A 19,438-nucleotide genomic window follows, 5' to 3' on the forward strand; every position below is an offset into this window, starting at 1 on the left:
CATTGAAAATGTAAAATTATTAATTATTAAATATATAATATTAATTATTATTATAATATATAATATTAATTATTAAAAATTATTAAATATTGAATATTATTAAATATTGCCATTGGCGTACTTAAATGAGGATGGTAAGAGATTTTTTCTGTCACAGGGTTATTGACCAAAATTCATATGATGAGATGAAAACTTTGTTTTGTCAAGAGAGAATTTTTTAGTAATAGCAGCGATTTTGCTGGAAATTATCTAACCAAACTTCACATAACAAAAATTAAAAGAATTGGAAATGTTGACGGAGAAACACTAGAGAACTTTGCCATAGGTATAGGAAGAAGAGTTTGTTTTTTCTCTGTATTGCCTAACTGATTAAGTACAGCCTTTAACTTCATAGGTGGGGTAAGAAATTCATTAATTCAAAACTTTTGTTTGGAAACAGATATAATTGTAAACCTTTATCTTGGAAATTGCTCTAGTGAGCTCAAACATGATGCATGACTATTTCAGAAATCTAAATTTCTGAATTTCACATATATCTAAGAATTGAAGGTGGCTCTAGAAGCAAACTATACTTTGCTGATCTTGGAGTTGTTACCACAAGTTAAAAAAATGGAGAAAAATGTAGCAAGTCTCCTGTCAGATGGCTAATCTGTTTGTATAATGCAAGTGCTGTTCGTGGGAGCCAAAGTATTTAATATTCTTGAATTTCTCTTGTTTACCATTGGCAGGCGGATTCCACTAGAGGAAGTCCCAGAAGATGAGCAGGAATGTTCCACCTGGCTCCACAAACTATATCAAGAAAAGGTTAGTTTTTTTGTCTAGACAGCACTTGTGAGCCCTACTGCTCAGTTATTTATGCTGCCAGTAGACCTTTACAGTGTCCATGTGTAGCGGTCCTAATTTGGAGGCTTAGAGTGGTGTTTCTGCACGTACAAACTGATCTTGTGCTACCAGTCATGATTGCCTTTATAAAGAGCAACAGGAAGAAAGCTTAAACAAGTCTTTGTAGAGTAGCTGTAAAACTCTTCTTTACAAAAGTTGCATAAGAATACAGAAATCAGAATCATCTTCTGTCTTGTCTTCCTTCCCCTTAAAGGCACCTTCTTAATCAAGAAGTATTTTGTGTGCTAAATGAGGTATTTTTAGTGTATTAGAATTTCTGTCCCCTTACCAAGGGAAACATCCAATATTAATAGGACAGGCTGATAAATTGCTTTCACATTGTGTGTATAGAAGGCATGCATTTAAGATTCCTAATTAAATAGGATGAGGAGAGAATAATAATGACTGTGTGTTTGTAGGTGGCTGGTGGAGTTTTTTTCTTATTTCCAAATGCTTTCATATACATCCTTCAGTCTTTCAGAATCTGTTTCTTCTGGGCTTTGTTTTTATGAATACAGGAGATAATGTTTGGGGGATGTGCTTTTTGAATACACCCAGCATTCCCATTTCAATCAGTGGGAGTCATAGGTATGCATGGCATGAGGGCCTGGCAGCTCAGTTTGCTTCAATACATTGATCAAAGTTATGTATTCAGACTGGAATGCAGTAGTGCTTTGGATTTAGAAGTGACAGAATATAGCTCTGGTTTCTTCTCGCTGGGACAGCAAAATTCTGCTGCACCATTTGTCGTGCTCTACCCAGGACACCACGTTAGCATTTCTGTATTGACTGTGTCCTAGTCTTTCTCAGTTTCACACCATGACTGTTTCTGTTTTAATTCATAGCCCCTCTAAGCAGCTTGCTTACAGGAATGAGAAAAGTAAATGTATCTTGGGACCATGCTTCTGATCCCCCTTCTTGTAATTTGTGCCAGTACTGCCTAATTGAGACCCAACTCCCAGCAGAGCAGCAGGATGTTTCCCACAGGCTCGTACTCATTCTAGGGGCATATATATGCAAATGGTCCTTTTGCTGAAAATTGCAAAAGTCCACTTTCTGCTGCTATGAATTTGTAGCCCTTTGTCACATTCCTGAGAACCATTTAGATGTTTATAGGACAAGAACATAAATGCACATATGGTAATTGTTTTCCTGAATCCCTTATTATGTAGTTTGCAGTAATTCACTTCAAGTTTGTTCTGTTTTCAGTCTTTGGAGAACACTCTGTTACTTCTAATGCAAACAGAGTGTACATCTATTCTATATACTATTATATGATATGGTATAACATAATATCCTTCATATCTGTTCTTAATGGCAGTTTTGCTGGTTGGTTAAATCTTTAGTTTCTTGTTAAGAATAGGAGGGAAGGAGTGTGTATTTAGTTTTCCTTTAAAACCTTTTTGGTTATGTAACCTTTTTTTATTATTATTCATTAGAGGTGGGTTTTTGTTTGGGGATGGTTTTAATTTTTTTCTGAGGGTGACACGTTTCTCTTTCTCAAACTGTTTTACATTAGTGAAACTGTTATTTCATTGCAGTCATTCCTGTTTTACTGAAGCCTATGACTTTGTAAAATCAGACTGGCAGAATGTAGAGCAGGGACAACTTTGAGATGATGAAATCCCACCTGCAGGGTAAAAATGCAGTTTTGTTTCATCTTTCTGCCCTGCATTTAAAGAAAAGATAATTGGCTTTTAGGTCAGATAAGAAGCAGCTGCCCAGGTGCTGTTTCCAAAAATGAGTTCTGTTTTAGATTGTCTTCAGAGTCAGTAAATGTTTATGATAACATGTAACAAGTCTGTATTCAAAGGGCAGTGATTCATTGCAAGAGATACACACTCATCCCCTTCTTTGTCTATTTCGGTTGTAGCACTTCCACTTCCTGTTTCAAAACAAGCCAAGGTGTGCTGCAGCTGGAAAGCAGAGCCCCTATTTCATCGTGCATTATGGTTACGTGTGCCTTTGCTTATTCTCAGTGAGTTTAATAATTTTGCAGTACTTTCTCAAGACTTATGTACAGTGTGCTGAATTATGCTGTAGTAGCATGCTTTAGTGACTAGGGAGTGCCACACATACTGAGGTCAAGGCCTGTGCACTCGTGGTGATCAGGGCTGCAGAGCAGTTGGAATGAGTAATAAATCAGTAATTAGTGGACATGGAGGGTTATGACTTTTTTTTTTTTAAATTAAGTTGACATTAGTAAAATAGTGAGGGTCTTCTAGGAAAGCTTTTGGTGGGGTTTTTTATGTCATTGCCTGATCTCACTTACATGTCCCTCTGTCAGAGATACTTCTCTCTAGGAATCTGGCACGTTTATGTTCTTGCTACTTAGTACTTCATTTTTTTGTTTAGCCACTGCTGCAAATGCAGTGAGCAGAGTCTTGCCAGATAAACAATGGCACTGTGCTCTTCTAAACAAAACACTGTTCTCCTTCCTTTTCCAGACTTACAGTAAGCACTGTGTCCTTGTGCTTCTTCCTCACCTGGGGTGGATTTTGTCCTTCGGCATATGGCTAACACTGCATCAGTTAATGCCAAATTATGACAGAGGTGCAATTTGTGTGGCACGTTGACATTTTCTTTTATTTTTTTAAACTCCCACTGCTAGAGAGGCTGCCTTTGACTTTAACAAGGGCTGGGTTGAGGATCTTAGTGCCTGGTCTGAAGAGGTACTGTGTAATAGTCACAGCTCAGCCAGCATGTTTGTTTTCTTTTTTTACCTCCTTACACCCTTAGTGCCTGAAATAGAAGATCTGCTTGAGAATCTTAATTTCCATTAAAAAGAAAGCAAGCTTCTAACTTTTCTCACTTGTAAGAGAAGCATGGAAAACAGGGCATGAAAATATATGCTGAAATGCCCTAGGGAATTAGCAAAGCATAACTGAAGAGGGCAAGTGTACAGAACTCCAGTGTTTGGGAACAAAGAGTATATTTTTGGATACTCATTCTTTGTGGGCTTCCTCATGAAAAGGCAGCGGCGTACCTCTGTCGTCAGACCTCCTGGGAGGAAGAATCCAGTTAGCTTCTGATGGATGTTCCCTGCATTACCCCCACATTGTCTGAAGTAACTTAAATTTGGTGGGGCCAATAGAGGGAGCATGTTTCCATGTCTGAAAATGATACTTGAGTGGCTGGGATTGATTACAAACTGGAAACAAGGTCTGTATGCAGGGAAATGAAAGGAGCTTAATGTAGGTGAGGTGATTTCAGGAAATTTTGAGGTACATTATGTGTTGTTTAAAGGCTGACTTGAGATGTTAATGGGTACCATAGGCACTCTTGCAAAAGCTTAGAAGACAGATTAACCCAGAGATGTCTTTTGCAAGGAAAGTGAATATATTTGAGAATAAGGAATGCTCAAGAGCTCTTCCCTCACAATGGTGTGAAATGCATAGTGGAGGTGTTGGTTTTGACACTGTTTTGCCTGTTGTATATGTTTTCCATCTGTCTCAAACCTTTCTGCGATGTGGTCAGTGGTTTTGCTGCCCCTAATGCTATGCAGAGCCAAGAAGGGACACACTGCTAGGTTTGTTTTAAGCAAGCCTGTCCTGCTCTCTGTAGAAACAGGCCCTCTAATGGCAATACCAATAATAGTCATGAATTCCTCACTTTCCTGGGTAATACTGGTATTTGGGAACCTAATTGTATATAGTAGAATTCAATTTACTGATGATTCGTAGCTCTGTGTTGTTAAAGCAGTTATAAACCAAAGTCCTCAAGGCAGTGTAAAGAAAACTTCATACCCTCTGTAATCTGTTGAAGATGGCTAATTAATTGGCCGTAGTGATCCCAGTACAGTCTAGCTCGCATGAGTAAAACTCATAATTTTTCTAATCTCAGTAAGGAGAGTGCAGTATGTAATTACTGTGTAACCTCTTAAAAGCTGAATGTTCCCTTTAAAATAGATAAAATGGCAGCAGCTTGTAATTGCTCAAGTTGCTATTAAATAAATAAAGAATTATTTATGTCAGCTGGAATGTAAGTAAGTGTAAAATCATAGCATAGTAGAAATAAACAACTTGTGTTGATTAGGACAATCTTGGCTTTGCTGGAATTGTTGGAAAGCAAAAATCCGTTCTTTGAAGAAGTATAGTACTTCATTCTGGCAAAACTAAGGTTCCTTTTTATGTCAGTCTAAAACTGACTTCATTAATTAACCAGTTTTATGTGATTACACAGATTATTAATCTTTGCTTTTGAAAAAGTAGGAAGGGTTTTTTACCCCACCCCCTTTTGATATCTTTGGTTGATCAGATCGCTGACAGCAATGCTGTTCACCCCATGGGCTCTACAGGAAGGCACTGAGTTCTAAGTCTTCTGTGCTTTAAAAAACACACGCTACAGAACAGAAGAAAAATAGCCCCCACCCCATTATCTTCCTCATATTATACAAAAAGGGAGAGTCCTTTGGTCAAAACCAGTGAGAGATTGTAAACTGCATACTCAACTGCCTGTAGAGAGGTTCAGCACCCAAACTTCCTTCCACAAGCTTCATGGGAATGAGGTGAACAAGACTGCATCTGTGGGACAAAGCAGGTGGGAGAGGAGGTGATGTTCTTCTGAGTATGGGGCAAAGGTCTGGTCACCTTTTTGACTGGTTTGTGGGTGCTGTTTTAGAGAAGTGCAGTGTTGGAGGAAACATTAGGGAACAGAGGATCTGCTGCTGAGCATGTAGCTTTCCAGCAGTATTTGGGCAGTGGCAGTGGCTCTTGCAGGAGGTTCAATATTGCTGCAGGAGTGTACATCCCATCACCCATCTTGTTTTACTGGGCTTGTTATACTCTCCAGGTATGCCATTTTTCAGGCTGCTGTGTGCAGGAGAAAGAAAGTATGTACACATCAGTGTGTGCTCTTTCCTTTTTTTTTCTTTTTCCTTTTTCCTTTTTTTTTTCCCTTTTGACTCTGTGTTCATTGACTTCAAAGTACAAGCTTTCCAGCCATCATTTGGTCTTTGATCTTCCTCTGTGGTTACAAGCCTGCAGCAGGTGGAACATCAAAGTCAGAAGTGGCTAGTTTTGTTGGCAGATGGGGATTTAATTGTTGCTCTCCTTTGTTCTACTAGGATGCATTCCAGGAAGAATATTACCGAACAGGAACCTACCCAGCAGTCCCTATAGTACCACCCCATCGACCATGGACACTTTTGAACTGGCTTTTCTGGGCCTTATTGCTGCTATATCCCTTGTTCAAGCTGCTCATCAACATGATCAACAGTGGATCATCACTGACACTGGCTAGTTTTGCATTTGTCATTATAATAGGTAAGTTTTCTGAACAAAAAGATTACTTACAGGATGGCTTTCAGATATGATTTATTGAGGCTTGCTAAATATAAAGATGACTTGTGAAGTTAACAGCCCATCTGTTGGGTGGTGGATATTATATCCACTTTAGCTTGGAATAGGTTGAAAAGATTCTTTGTTTATTTTTGTATAGTTGTATTTTTTTTTATAAGAGCTGCCTACAAAATTTTCTGTTTGTGTAGAAATCAGAACAGTGACTTCTCAGTGGGTTGCCTACAAAAGGCTTTCTTTTCTTGTGTTGTGCTTTGCTGGGTTGTACTTTGAATGCCTAGAAGAAAGGCTTAAGGATAATTTATTCTATTGATAATTTTTTTGTCTAATCATAGTCTGTGTCATGCACTGGTAATCCATGAACTCGTGATTTAAGCACAGCCTGTTGTGGCCATCTTCCCTGACTTCTGTAGCACAGAGCATAGACTATCACAGGTAATTCCTGCAGTTCCTGTGGTAGTTCTGAACTGCCTGGGTTTGTGTTTAAATTAGTATGTTATTTAAGGGGAGGAAGGAAAGCAAAATAAAGAGCTGGCCCACAGAAAGGGAGGGAGATGTCATTTGGTGTCCTTCATGGAAGCAAGAACCAGATCAGTTTGGCAAAATGCATCATATCTCAGTGTCTACGATTGGGTGCTTGTGTGGAGAATAAGTTCCCTTCTATAATAAGCCATACATTTATAAAGCAAATACTTTTTATGATTGCACTGACCATCACATGTATTTACGGCTTCGTCACCTTAACTTCTGTGTGCCTTAAAAATGCCCTTTGAAAACAAAACTGAACTTCACAGTCTTCCTGGCTGTTAGTGAAGTGGATGCAGAGATTAATTAGAGTTGGATTAAAAAGAATAGCAACACAGAGGAAATAGAAAAATATGGAACATTTTTCCTAATGTGCAATATTTCTTAGCATTCTTAGAAGTCTGAATCTTGAGCAGGTCCCATTCTAGTTTGATCAAGATTAACCAACCAGTGTCCTTTTGCCCATTGTGAAGAGCTTGACATGGTAGGCACACAATATTCTTTTTCATAAAGTGCCCACAGAAACAAACACTGCGTTCGGCTACTGTTAAGGCTTCTTATAAAGATAAATGGAGAAGGAAGAATTTGTGTGTGCATGCAGACAGCAAATGTACTTTGTGATGCTTTGAGCCAGAGGAAGGAAAACAAGAGCAAGGGTAAGGTCCAGCATAATGGTTGGTAGATGGGCAGGATAGAGGAAGAAAGAGGAGAATCCTGTTCTCGTCCTCACCTGGAGAAATTGTTGGTGATTGTTACCCTGAGAATGCTTTGTGTAAAATGTGAAGAATTTCTTGGAGCAGTGACTACAACTTTGAAGCATCTTCTTTCACCCACCTTCCTTGTTGGAAGTTACAAGTAGTGCCACCCTCTCCCTTTCTCTGAGTGGTGAATAGGATGGGAGTGTAGAGTGAGCACCGTGGTTGGAGTGTGCTCTCAGGAATGGGAGGTGTCAGGTTCAAATCCCCATCAGTTGCAGAGAAAGGCTGATCGGCCTCCCCTATGCTCTTGATCAAAATGGATATTCAACAGTGGGTGGAATGAGGTGTGACACCATTGCAAATGCTTCGTCCCTGGCAATAGAACTCAGGAGGGCATTTGTTCTGCCTTTGAAGAAATGCTGGCATAGTCTGTTTGGTACTGGACTGTGGAACAGTGGCTTAATGGTGCACTGAAGCATAACCATTGCAAAATTTTTTTAATTTGTCATCTTTTCTTCAGCATTTTCCTATTAATTCAGTTTTTCCACTCAGCAAGGTAGGTGGTTGGGTGCCATCCCAAAGTGCTTTATACCTCATGTACCCTCCACGGGGATCCTTGTTCCATAATTCAGCGTTTCTGGAGTTTAACCTCTGGAGTTTAACCTCAGGGCTGGATGCTTTAATGCTTGGCATTGTGCCATCTGTGATGGTTTTGGATTCAGCCCTTGTTAACTTAATTGACACCACATCCCTGCACCCTCCACCCTGAGTCCAATACCTTGCCATTAGTGACCTAGATCATGTCTTTTCTCTATCAGGAAGGGAGAGAAAGAACCTGCAGAGGAAAAAAGCTATGATGCTACTAAGAGTGGACAGCAAGAATGCCCTTTTGTTCCTTTTTTTCTCCCCCCTTTTCTTGCTGTTTTACTCCTGGCCTAGCTTTCTTCTGCTTCGAGCCACAGGGAAAGGTTAATAAGCAGGCTGCTGTGAGTCCTGTCTTGAATGCAGTGATAATCCAAAGGACTTATTCTCAGGTTATCTTTAACACTGGACCTAACAGAGGACTCCAGCAGCAGTCTGCTTGCCAGGATGAACGTATTGAGATCCCAGGCTGCAAAAGCACAGCTGAAGAACACGTTCAGAATGCATGATGTGCGTTGCTGCCCCATACCCATCTGCCACATCTGTGGGATAGTGCACATTGCAGTCCTCTGCTGCCTTTGAAGGACCACTGTGCTTAGCAACAGCTCTGTTCTCACCCTGATCATGGTGTGATCAAACCCAAAGTGCCTGTAATTGGCTGGGATCTGTGGTGCAGTGGAACACGCACTGCCGGAGTAGAGGCTCTTGCTTGATTAGACTCAGACAGGCACCTTTTGCTGATGAGCAGGAAATAAGAAAGATGATGACACTTACTAGCAGATAGCAACTGCTGTGAAGCTGCGGAGGGAGGAGAATCAGTGGGAGTGGAAGGAAGCTCAGCTGTTAGTCAAACCAAACAAAAAGCAGATCTGGTTTATCCTGGTCGCTTAAAAGTGGATGTGTCATTACGTGCCACAAGAGCAACAGTTATCTTAGTATGTTGTAGTCTTTCCATTTTACTATATCTCTTTAAAACCAATGTTATTGCTAGTTGGGAGTCGTTGTCTCTTTCTGTGGAAGCAGAAAAAAACTTCAGCCCAAGCTGTCACATTGACTTTAGTAACCAATAGCTGAGTTTCTGTAGCAAGGCCATTGTCCCCAAACTGTGTTTTATATCCTAAGGGGTGTCTCTGTCATGAATGTTCTGGGTGTGATGCAACCATCTTCTGACAGAGGAGCAACCCGTATTTTATTTAGCACTTTGTCTCCAGCTTTAGTCAAGGGCTCAGAAGTGACTTCTGCGGTGGCTGGGAGACAGCGGTACATGGACACAAACATACATAACCTTTGGATCTTGTGACTCTTGGTGCCGTCTGGAACTTGTCTGCCCAGCACATCCAGTTTGTAGCAAAGCAGGGAGGACTGTATTTACCATCTTTGCCAGTGTGAATGGTAATCAGGATCTGGTGGCTTAACAACGTGAAAGGAAGGTTTTTCTGTAGATTGGAGGGATTTATCAGATGATAAAACTGGCTTTTCACATTGCTCCTTGTAGACCTGTTCTCACTATTTGGTAATGGAAGCAGCACAGGCAGTGTTTATTCTTTTTCTTTGGCAAGTTGACAGCTCACCTGATATTCCAGGGAAGCTTACTGGAGTCCCTAATAGCCCATTGTCACAGATTGCTGTTTTTAAGGGCAAGTTTCAGTACCTGATATAAGTGCAGATAGCACAAGATAAACCTTTCCATAGGTTTTGATAGGAAAGAGCAGAGTTACTAAGGGGTGCTTTACTTGGTACCCTCTGCATTGTTTCTAGATTGTCATTTGTCCTTTGGATAGCCTATTGTGGCCTCCAGTAAAACACTTACTGACTTGTAAGTAACTGGCTGTTCAGGGGGAAAAAGCCTTAAGAGAAATGCTCTGCTCCCACTGGAGTGGAAGGACTGCAATCCCTCAGACCCTAACTTTCAGATACAAGGAATGAAATAACCACTGTATATACAGCTCTGCTGCTTCATCTCAAACTCTTTCAGAGCTAAATAAATGACATCTCCTCTTTATACTGCAAATATCATCCCCTCTTGCTTTGCTGTGCACCAGTTTGGCTATTTATACTCCCAGTAATCATCTCATTGTCCTCATATCTAACTACTAGTCTGGGACCAGGAGCCCTCTGTGATACTACCTGAACCAACACAAGGCAGTCCCTGCTCCAGAGGATAAATGCTCAAGTAGTTTGAGGGACAAAAGTCTCTTTTGAAAACCAGCTTTAGTTTCACAGGACACATGGCAAGAGATTTACTTAGCTCACAACTGCTTTTTAAAACTTGGTGCTGATATTTTGGTGTTAAAGCAGTGAGTGTGTCTGTCAAATGTCAGCATTTGTATTTGGCAGCAGCTTCTTTTTTTCCCCCCTCCTCCTGTTTCCCCAGTCTCATTTGGCTTCAAAGAATCCAGTAGGGGTTGCTTTTCGTGTTTTGGTAACTTGAGGAGGACACTCTTTGTGCTTTAGAAGTAATTTATTGTAGAGCTGTCGACAGCAGTTAAAAGGGGAAAAGATGAGTGGGCTTTTCCAGGCTTTTAAAGGGAGAAGCAGCTCTTACATGTTTAATGCTAAAAGCACAATGGCATCTGGGGAGATGGCACAGGGCCAGCAATTATGTATTGGTTATAGGCAAGAGAAGTGTTTCATCTGAACTTGAGTGTAAGGAGTTATGAGCCAGCTTGGATCCTGTGGGAGCTGTTGTATGTGTGCTCTACAGTACAAACTGTGAGTCCCTGGGGACTTTGTCAGTGTCCAAGTGCAGAGCATGGACCAGAGGGCTGGAGCATGATGTGACCCGGGCAGTGAGGCTCTTGGTGTCCATAGGCTGAGATGGATGGAAGGTGAGGACAGCACAGGATAAAACATATTCCAAGAAAGAGATTACAATATTGGCTCTGTTGATTTGTGTTAGCTTAGCCCTCCCTCAGCTCCCAGTGCTCCAGCAGGCAGAGCAGGTCCTCAGCAACCTCCTGCATCTTTTGGATGCTGAGTAATGGTGGGCAGAAAGATGGCAGGAGCTCAGTTACCTTCTGCCAGTTGCTGTGGAGCAGTGCAGAGATGCCTGAGCTGATAGCTTTCCCTCATGCTCTTCTCAGGGTGGACTTACTTAAACTCTCACTGCAAATAATTTAGGCACAACTCCTGCTTGATCTCCCTTTTACCTCTTTGTTGAAGGAAAACACCCAAAGTTACCCTTACTATAGTTGTATTTGAAACAACTGAATAAATCCTTAAATGTGATGGTATCACTAGGGTGTGCACTGAGGCCCCAGGACAGTTGTGAGAGAAGGCAGGCAGTGCAGAGAGAAACCAAGGAGGCACCCCAGCACTTACCCCACTTTGCTTCCACAGGCTTGGCAAACATGAGCAGTCCCTTCTCCTTGCACCCCACCTTCCCCAGGGTGCTGAGGGCTACAGGGTGAAATGAGGACAGAAGGCAGTGGCAGCTTCTAACAGGGACAAAGGAGGGGGTAAAAAAAAGACATCCAAACTGCTGAACTAGGTACTTTTTTGTGTCCAGGCAGTGGCATTCTTGGAACTGGATGAAATCTCCAGTGTGCTGTGTGGTTGCTGTAGCAGCTGCTGTTATTTATGCTCTTTGTCCATCTCCAGATGCTGTTTCTATCCCTTGTGGTTAAAATCTTAATGATTTCATACTTACTATTATGTTATGATCCCAGACTGCAGGCTACATGTTGGATCTTTCTCTTCTCTTCCCCAGCTTGTGGCCAGTTAAATGTCAGAGATGGTTTTCTTTTTGTCTTGTCTATTTTTGAGTGTGAAACCCTTCGCTTGTCTCAGTTGTGTGTTTCTATTCATAGATTGACAGTGGAGTGTGGGGCAGTGAACTCCCTTGGAGCCAGCTCCCTTTCTGGGTTGTTCACTGCATAGCTTTCTGCCTGTGAGAGGGCCCTGCTTTCCTGGCATCCAAAAGACCTGAGGGCAGCCCTGTGGACAGACGAGCTTCCCACTGTCCATCCATCGTGGTGTCACATCCTGTGACTCAGCTCTGGTATCCAGTTACCACTTGCACTCTAAAAACTGTCAATTTACTGTCATACTACAAAACATGAGTCTAGTGAGGTTTTTGGGGCTGCTAATTGTAATGCCAAGTTGCAGCTGGTAAAGCACAGGGCAGCAAGGGCTGCCAGCCCTTTCCTTCAAATGTGGAAGAGCAGCAAACACCAGGACCCAGGGTGTTGCATCAGCCCCGTTGTTCACAAGTGGTGCCTGGTAGTGGTATGAAGCCCCAGGATTCTCTCAGTGATCTCTGGCTCTCACTTTACCATAAAGAGTCCCTTGGCTGGTAAGAATTTGTCCAGGGTCATCTTAGAGATGTAAGGACTGATGGGGATGAGACACTTAGAGCACCTCACAGTACTGGGCCTTTTCACCATCAGTCAAAGTGAGATATGGAGGCTTTAGGGCAGGTTTGTGGCTTTCTTGGTTTTGTTTGGTTTGGTTGTTGTTTTTTTGTTTGGTTGGGTTTTTTTGAAAAAGCATTTTGAGCAGAGGAAAGGTGTTTGTGACTTCCAAGTAGGTTTAGGCCTGAAAGAAGCATGGCATTTCTGGATATGTACAGCAGCTGTAGGGAATAATAGATTTTGGGCAGCTGAGCCCCTTGACCAAAAAAAAAACCAAAAAACAAACTGTGAGGCAAGGAGTTTAGGCTAAGTTGCATTTAACTTAGTCACTTTAGGTGCTCCAAATAAATAAATAAAATAATTCTTGCATATGGTGAATTATTACCACTAAATCAGCTATAAAGTCTTTTAATTTAACCTGGCCTCTTGTGACATGTCCATTACAACTTACATTTTTTTATCAAGATCTGAAGTGCCCTTGTGCCTGCTTGTGCTCTTCCAGACATGGAGGCTGTTGAAAGCCAGCACAGTTCCCTTCCCCTGCCACAACTCACATGCTGACATGTGCATTAGTTCACTTTGTCACTCGACTCACAAAAGCCAGGAAACACCGGCAGCCCCAATTGCACAGCCGGCCTTGTCCAGGTTTAACAGGGCTGAGCACATCATGCCTGTGCCTCACATCCGTGTTGGTTCCTTGTAGCCTCTTCCCTGCTGGTGGGAGAGGACATGTCCGACCTTCCTTCCCAAGATGCCATCAGCAAATACCTTGATGTGGAGGTGTGGAAGCATCAAATGCACCTCTCGTGGATGGTCACCCTGGGGAGTATGGGCAGTTACCTTTAACGCTGTGCTACTGTAAGGCTGGGAACACTGATAAGTCTCTTTCACCTGTGCAGATCTTCAGTCCTTGCCTGCAATGCAGCTTTTAACCGTATTTATTTTGCAGCTTCTGTTGGTGTCAGATGGATGATCGGGGTTACAGAAATTAACAAGGGCTCCACCTATGGCAACAATGAAAACAAGCAGAAATGAAAGTAGCATCTTCAGAGACTGCTTCAACCCAAAGGGAACAAATGCAACTGCTGAAAACTCTTAAGTGCATATTCAAGTGAGATCAGAGGAGAGGTAGGATGAGCAATTGCCATGCATATCCGAATTTGTGCTCCTGTTGTTTTTCTCTGGGAGTTTGGGCTGATGACACGCTTGAAAGATGCACTCCTTTGTATCCTCTCCACAACAGGTTTGCATTTGTGTGGTTGGTTTGTTTTCCTATGAAGTGTCTTAAGTTTTGAAGAAAAAAATATAAATTCCAGTGTGCTTATATGAAGAGACTGGAAACTAACCAGAGGTGCAGGCTTTAATGTCAGGAGATTGTTACAAGATGATTAAAATTGATAGTTGTGTAGATCACACAGTTTAACCACCATAATCTGTCAGTGTTTAAATACAGTACAGTAAGACGCTGTGCTTGGTTATACCAGTATTGGACTGAAGCAGCTCTACTGAACTGGTAGAACTGCAGTAGAGTTTTTGTACATCTAGAACTTACCGCCACAGCGTGACTATGGGGGCCTTTAAAACTTCAGCCAGGTCCTGGACATCCAGACATCAGAGCCTTCAGTAGCATAACCTGGAGCAAAACTGGGCCTTCTGGCCCGAGCAGAGCTAAGGTAGCCACTGCCATCTCTTTCCTGAGGCCATAAATCTGAGGGATAGCTGAAACCTGTAATTCTTCTGAGAGTAAATTCAATTTATGGTTTGGAAAAACTGACATAATAAAATTTCTTTTGGCTTTAAACACTACTTAAAATTCTAAGCCTTCCTAGCAGTGGTGGGAAGAAAATAACTGGGCATGGTGTAGTGAAATAATGCAAAGTGTGCATTAAAATGTATGCCCCACACCCATACTGTAGTGATCCTAATTAATCTGCGTGTCTGTCTTTTCTGATAAATTAGTTTACTTGGTGCCTCATAACAGTCAGCCTGTGGTAATAGTTAAATTATCTTTTCTTTTGGGGAGAAGAGGGGAACTGGGACAAAGACCTAGGGCAGCAATATCATTCAGGTTTTTTTATATCCGTCTGGACTTGATTTGACCCCCTTCTGAATTAAATAAAACTGGAATCCTCAGGAAAATACTGTTGCTCTGACTTTCCTGATCCTGATTTCAGGGCAGAGGCCTCCTGTTTTTAAACTTCCAGAGTTAAGGATCTGCAGATTACTAAAAAGAACTTCATAGAATCACAGAAAACAAGAAAAGAACCCACAAAAACTCCCAAGGAAAAGAGGGGATTTCTAAATACCAGCAATTATGATTGGAAAAAACCCACAATCTTAAAATCTACAGCTCCTGATACTTTGGAGTGGAGATTATGATTGGCACTTTCAAAGACAGTCCATTTCCACTGTGCATAGAACTAGTGAAAAAAGTGAGCAGTCTTAGTTCTGCCAGCTGGTACGAAAACATTTCTCTTTTCCTATAATAAAACTGAGGCCAGAAGAAAAAGAAACAGGGGCTAATACAACAGAATATGAATCATTCTATGAAACATGTATGAGCTGTTCAGTACATCAGAGAATATAGAGAAACTCACCTTTTTAATGTGCAGCACCTAAAGAGCAGGTGGAGTAGTGCTTTTAGCATGGGGCAGTTAAGTGAAATTTACTGGAGGAGGCAGGAGAATTTACAACATGAAGGAAGGAACAGGTTATGGGACTAGTTTTTGGGGCTTTTTTCCTCACACCCCTTGTGTACACACACATTCCCTATGCTCTGAAGCTTTCTGGAATAGGTTGTATGCTGCCACGCTTACAGTGCAGCACCTGCCCTGCACTCTTTGCTGTAACAATCTTAACAATGAAAACCAGCATATTATAAGCTGTAGTCTGAACCTATCTTGTAGTAATGAGGAGGCACACTAGTGAGCCAAACCTGAAGATACTGTTCACAAGAGTTTGAAAATGGGTGGAAGGGGGAGAATTTTACTGTACATATTACTTGGCAGATACAGTGGGCCTTTCTCAGGGTGGTAGGTGAGTAGTTCTGAGCAGCAAATACATATTCATGTAATGACAGAGACCAGCTCTTTTGCCTTTTTTAAAGGGTTACTGATTTAATATGTGGTGGGGAAGACATTTAATGTTCCCTAAGAATCTCAGCCCTTTCCTCTCCAATTGCATCTCCCAGAGGAAAATACCAAACGTGTAAATACTTCTGAAAGAGTACTTAGATTATTTCAAACCCCTTTCCCTAGGACCAACCCTTAGAACAGTCCTAAGTACTTCTACAACTCTCAGCACACAAGAACTGCACCACTGGGCCCTTCCAGCACTCACTGACAAACAGTGAAAGCTTAATGGTACTTGCCAAAGTTAAACTATTCCAATTCACTGTATTAAAAGAATGACATAGGTCATTAGGAAGCAGTGTTTGCCCCTCATCCCCACAAGCAACTGTATGTTCTACAACTGCCTTAACAAAAGTAGTCTTAATGTTTGTTTATACAAAAATAAAAGTATGAAAAGCCGATATGCAATGAATGAGTTTTCTTTTGCTTGGCAACAACCTATTAAGTGTTTTTCACCCCTATCCTGACTCCTAAAAGCTGTCCACAGTTCCTGTTTGTGTAGAAAGGCATGTGGAACAAGGCAAGTGAGGACACAGATCACTCACATACTTTTGTTACACTGCAAAGTGAAGCACACAACAGGCCCAGGGGCACTTCTACCTCAGCTACTTTCATAGTCCTTTGCTGAGGATGACAACATAATTCCCCTCCTATCACAGAACTGAAAATAAGGAGCTGAAAAGAAGGGGCAGTCTTTGTTTAAATTTAGAGTTGAATTTTTTGAGAGCCTAAATACACTGCACAGGTGACATGCACAGCAAGGCTCATATACTTCTCTAGCTAGAAATGTCAGGTTTTGTGATACATCCTCAACAGCTCAGCCCACACCTGGGACTAACCAAGAACTTGTGAAATCAGGAGAAGAGACAAGACACTAGAATGAAACCAAGTACTAAAAGCAAGATCTTATTTTAAGTCTAAAGCTGTAACAGGAATATGCAAACTTGCACTAATGTTTACAAGTAAAACTTACCTGTTTGTGATAAGCAAGTCAAACAATCAGCTAGAGCACGTGTTGCAGGCTGTTTCTTCCAATTGCTCACCACTTCTAACCTCGCCTTTATCCGAGATTGATGACAACTGGGGTGAGGCAGGAAAATCAAAGCCCAGGATCAGAAATCTGTTTTATAAAGCTAACTGAGTTCTTGGTTTTGCCAAACAGAACACAAAAATAATCTTAAACAGTTCTCCTCTAGACCACAGAAATGCCATGCAGAGCACTCCCTGTTCACATGGCACACATGCAAGAAGGAAGTTATCCTTGAGATAGTAAGTAGTGTCAGGAATTGGCCACCAATTGCCCAACACCTTTCGTCAGAAGCAGATGAAAGGGGGGGGAAGGTCCTTAAATCTGTTACCACTTGTGTAAGAAGCATCTTGCCCTGTTATGTCTTGAAACCTGACAAAACATTGACTATTGCAGTATAAGAGCAGCTTATTCCAATTAGATTAGTTTAGCAGTCTTACACAAGTGTTGCAAAAAATTTTAAAATATAACACAACCCCCTTTTTCGAAGAAAAACCCTTTACCAACATCTCCTAAAATAAACCATTTATTGAGAAAAAACTTTTCTTTAAAATTTCATTAATTAGCCTTGTGCATAACAAATCTGAAGCTTGCCAAAAACAAATAAACAAAAAAACCCAGTAAAAGTTCACAGTCAGTGCACTCAAACAGATTAAAAAAACAAGGTCCATAACGCCTGATAACACTACAGCATTTTTCTGAACCTAAAAAGTTCAAAAATACTACATATTAACATTACAGTTCTCAATCAAATGAGAAACGGGAGAAAGAACAAAAAAGGTATGGTCCATATACAGTAGTAATGGCACTTTCACTGAAACATGCAGCTTCTTCCAACTTGCGGACACCGTCACGTGAGCAACATGTGCCAAGTAAAATGTACAGGAGCAGCAGAGGAAGTGACGCCCGTCACTTGTGCAGTCTTCGTTAAGTTCAACTTTTACACTGTTTCTCAGCACAGTCTTTATGTAAATATTACATACAGTAGTGATTAAAATCTTGTCAGAACGAAAAAGGCCAGAGATTGAGTAACTTCATTCTTCATCTGTGCAAACCTGTGAAGGAAGCAAAAGGCAGTTACTTCTGTCATCTCCCCACTGCAGCAAGAAGATGACAGCAGATCAATTTCTTTAGCACCTTCAAACATCTTCGAAGCTTCTTACTTCTCCCTTGTTACACAGATAACACATAGCAAGTATTTATATGCAAGTGTACTGCCATTCCCACTGTCACCATGCAACCCTTAGGAGCCTAAAGCCCTGTTTCGCTTCTGTGATGGAGGGGATCTGGCTACGGTTGCACTGATGGGCATAATGATCTCAGAACACCAAAGTGAACACCTTTGTGCTGGAAAATGAGACAGAATTCAATAATGTATGTACTTCTTCAAAGAAGTTACTAATACACCTCAATTTGTAGCTGTGAATATTTGTCTACTCCTAAGGAAAGACTCACACCATAGTTCATTCAAGAACTGCAGACTGTTACACCAGTTACTGCCAGATGAACCTTCAATATTCAACTTAACTTCAAATAGAAACTTCTTAAAAGAAAAGGAGACCCTTACACAGAAGGATGGTAGAGTTCTCTACCATGTGCTGGTTTCACTTTTTATGGAGGAGGCCCTTATCTCTAGAAACCTGTACATATGTGCTTGCTAAAGTTTTCAGCAGAGAGCTCTTCAGATCCGATGAGCTACTATGGAGTTGAAGCCTGACTTTATCTTTTTAAGCCTGACTTATCTTTTTAACATAATGTATATCAAAACAGCTGTGAAAGTTCATTGAATGGTGAACACCAGGTTGTATAGTCAAATGTTTGCTAAAAACATTACGTGTGCTTCTGGAAAGTTTCCACAGCATGTTTTCTGGACAGCATCAACTTGACACCAGCCCCTCACTGTGATACCAAGCCCTGTGGCATCGCTGCAAACAGTGAAGCCGACTAAAAGCTGCTTCCGCATTCCCATCTGCCATTTTTGTAGCCAAAGTCATCAGACAAACCTTGACAAAAGGATGATCGAGGAGCTGGCTGGCCGTCCACCTCATCTTTGGGTCACTTTCCAGGCAGTGGCAAAGGAAGTCTTTCCCTTCTGGGCTCACTTTGTCAGGAATTGGAGGTTTATGACCCATCCCCACTTTATACATGATCTGGAAGTTGTGCTCATATTCATGCCAAGGCCTCTGCAACAGGTAACAGCATTGCTAAGTGCAAGCTTTAGTGATTAAGTTGTTATCCACCAGAGCATGTATTTCTGTACTCCAGGAAATGAAAAACCACCCCAGTACTTGCAGACTCACAGTACATGTGACAAACTGCTGAGAGTGCGACCAGAATTTGCAAAGAAACTACTAAGAACAGTTTGCATTTCATCAGCACATGAAACATCCCTACCTTGCCAGTGACCATCTCTATAACAACACAGCCCAGGCTCCAGATGTCTGCTGCACGTCCATGTCCCTCTCCTTTAGCTCTAGTAATCACTTCTGGAGCCATGTACGCTTTGAAACAACATATATGATGCCATCAGTTGATACAGCAGAAGGAACAGCATATATAAGTGACTAACTGGGTAAACCAAATGCTTTTTAATAGATCTGTAATGAATTACTACTCAGCTCTTCTTGCCGAGTTTTGCCATTTGCTAGCTTCTTGTTCTTTGACATGTTTGCAGCATAAGTGCCTTTCAGTTTGAAAGTGACAGTGAAAATGCTGCTTCATTACCTGCTTCCAGTTATTGCCATTTTTTGAAAATAGATTAAGCAGCTCTTCAGAAAGTACAGTATCAGTAAGACTGCAGAGAAAGATAAAACCCCAAAAAACAAGAGCTCCAGAATCTTCATGATTACCAGATAAATTCAGTGAATGGATGACAGGACAGATA

The 19,438-nt window shown here is 41.3% G+C and overlaps 2 protein-coding genes across 12 annotated transcripts in view; one reads left to right on the forward strand and one right to left on the reverse strand.

Annotated features, from left to right (window-relative positions):
• AGPAT4 (1-acylglycerol-3-phosphate O-acyltransferase 4) overlaps positions 1 to 15,927 on the forward strand; it is an 89,596-nt gene extending 73,669 nt beyond the window's left edge. For all 5 annotated transcript variants that reach the window (XM_050316174.1, XM_050316171.1, XM_050316172.1 and 2 more), the window contains 3 exons: positions 729 to 804; positions 5,948 to 6,146; positions 13,346 to 15,927. In XM_050316174.1, coding sequence (XP_050172131.1) covers positions 729 to 804; positions 5,948 to 6,146; positions 13,346 to 13,431 — 361 coding nt within the window. In that variant the 3' untranslated portion in view covers positions 13,432 to 15,927. The remainder of the gene's footprint in view (positions 1 to 728; positions 805 to 5,947; positions 6,147 to 13,345) is intronic.
• A 1,137-nt stretch (positions 15,928 to 17,064) lies between these two features.
• MAP3K4 (mitogen-activated protein kinase kinase kinase 4) overlaps positions 17,065 to 19,438 on the reverse strand; it is a 68,618-nt gene continuing 66,244 nt past the window's right edge. For all 7 annotated transcript variants that reach the window (XM_050316166.1, XM_050316169.1, XM_050316167.1 and 4 more), the window contains 3 exons: positions 18,949 to 19,055; positions 18,558 to 18,737; positions 17,065 to 17,609 (listed from right to left, as the gene is read on the reverse strand). In XM_050316166.1, coding sequence (XP_050172123.1) covers positions 17,589 to 17,609; positions 18,558 to 18,737; positions 18,949 to 19,055 — 308 coding nt within the window. In that variant the 3' untranslated portion in view covers positions 17,065 to 17,588. The remainder of the gene's footprint in view (positions 17,610 to 18,557; positions 18,738 to 18,948; positions 19,056 to 19,438) is intronic.

This window comes from Myiozetetes cayanensis, unplaced genomic scaffold, assembly GCF_022539395.1.
Source record: "Myiozetetes cayanensis isolate MyiCay16 unplaced genomic scaffold, myiCay2020 scf2-11, whole genome shotgun sequence".
In the NCBI taxonomy this organism is placed as follows: Eukaryota; Metazoa; Chordata; class Aves; order Passeriformes; family Tyrannidae; genus Myiozetetes; species Myiozetetes cayanensis.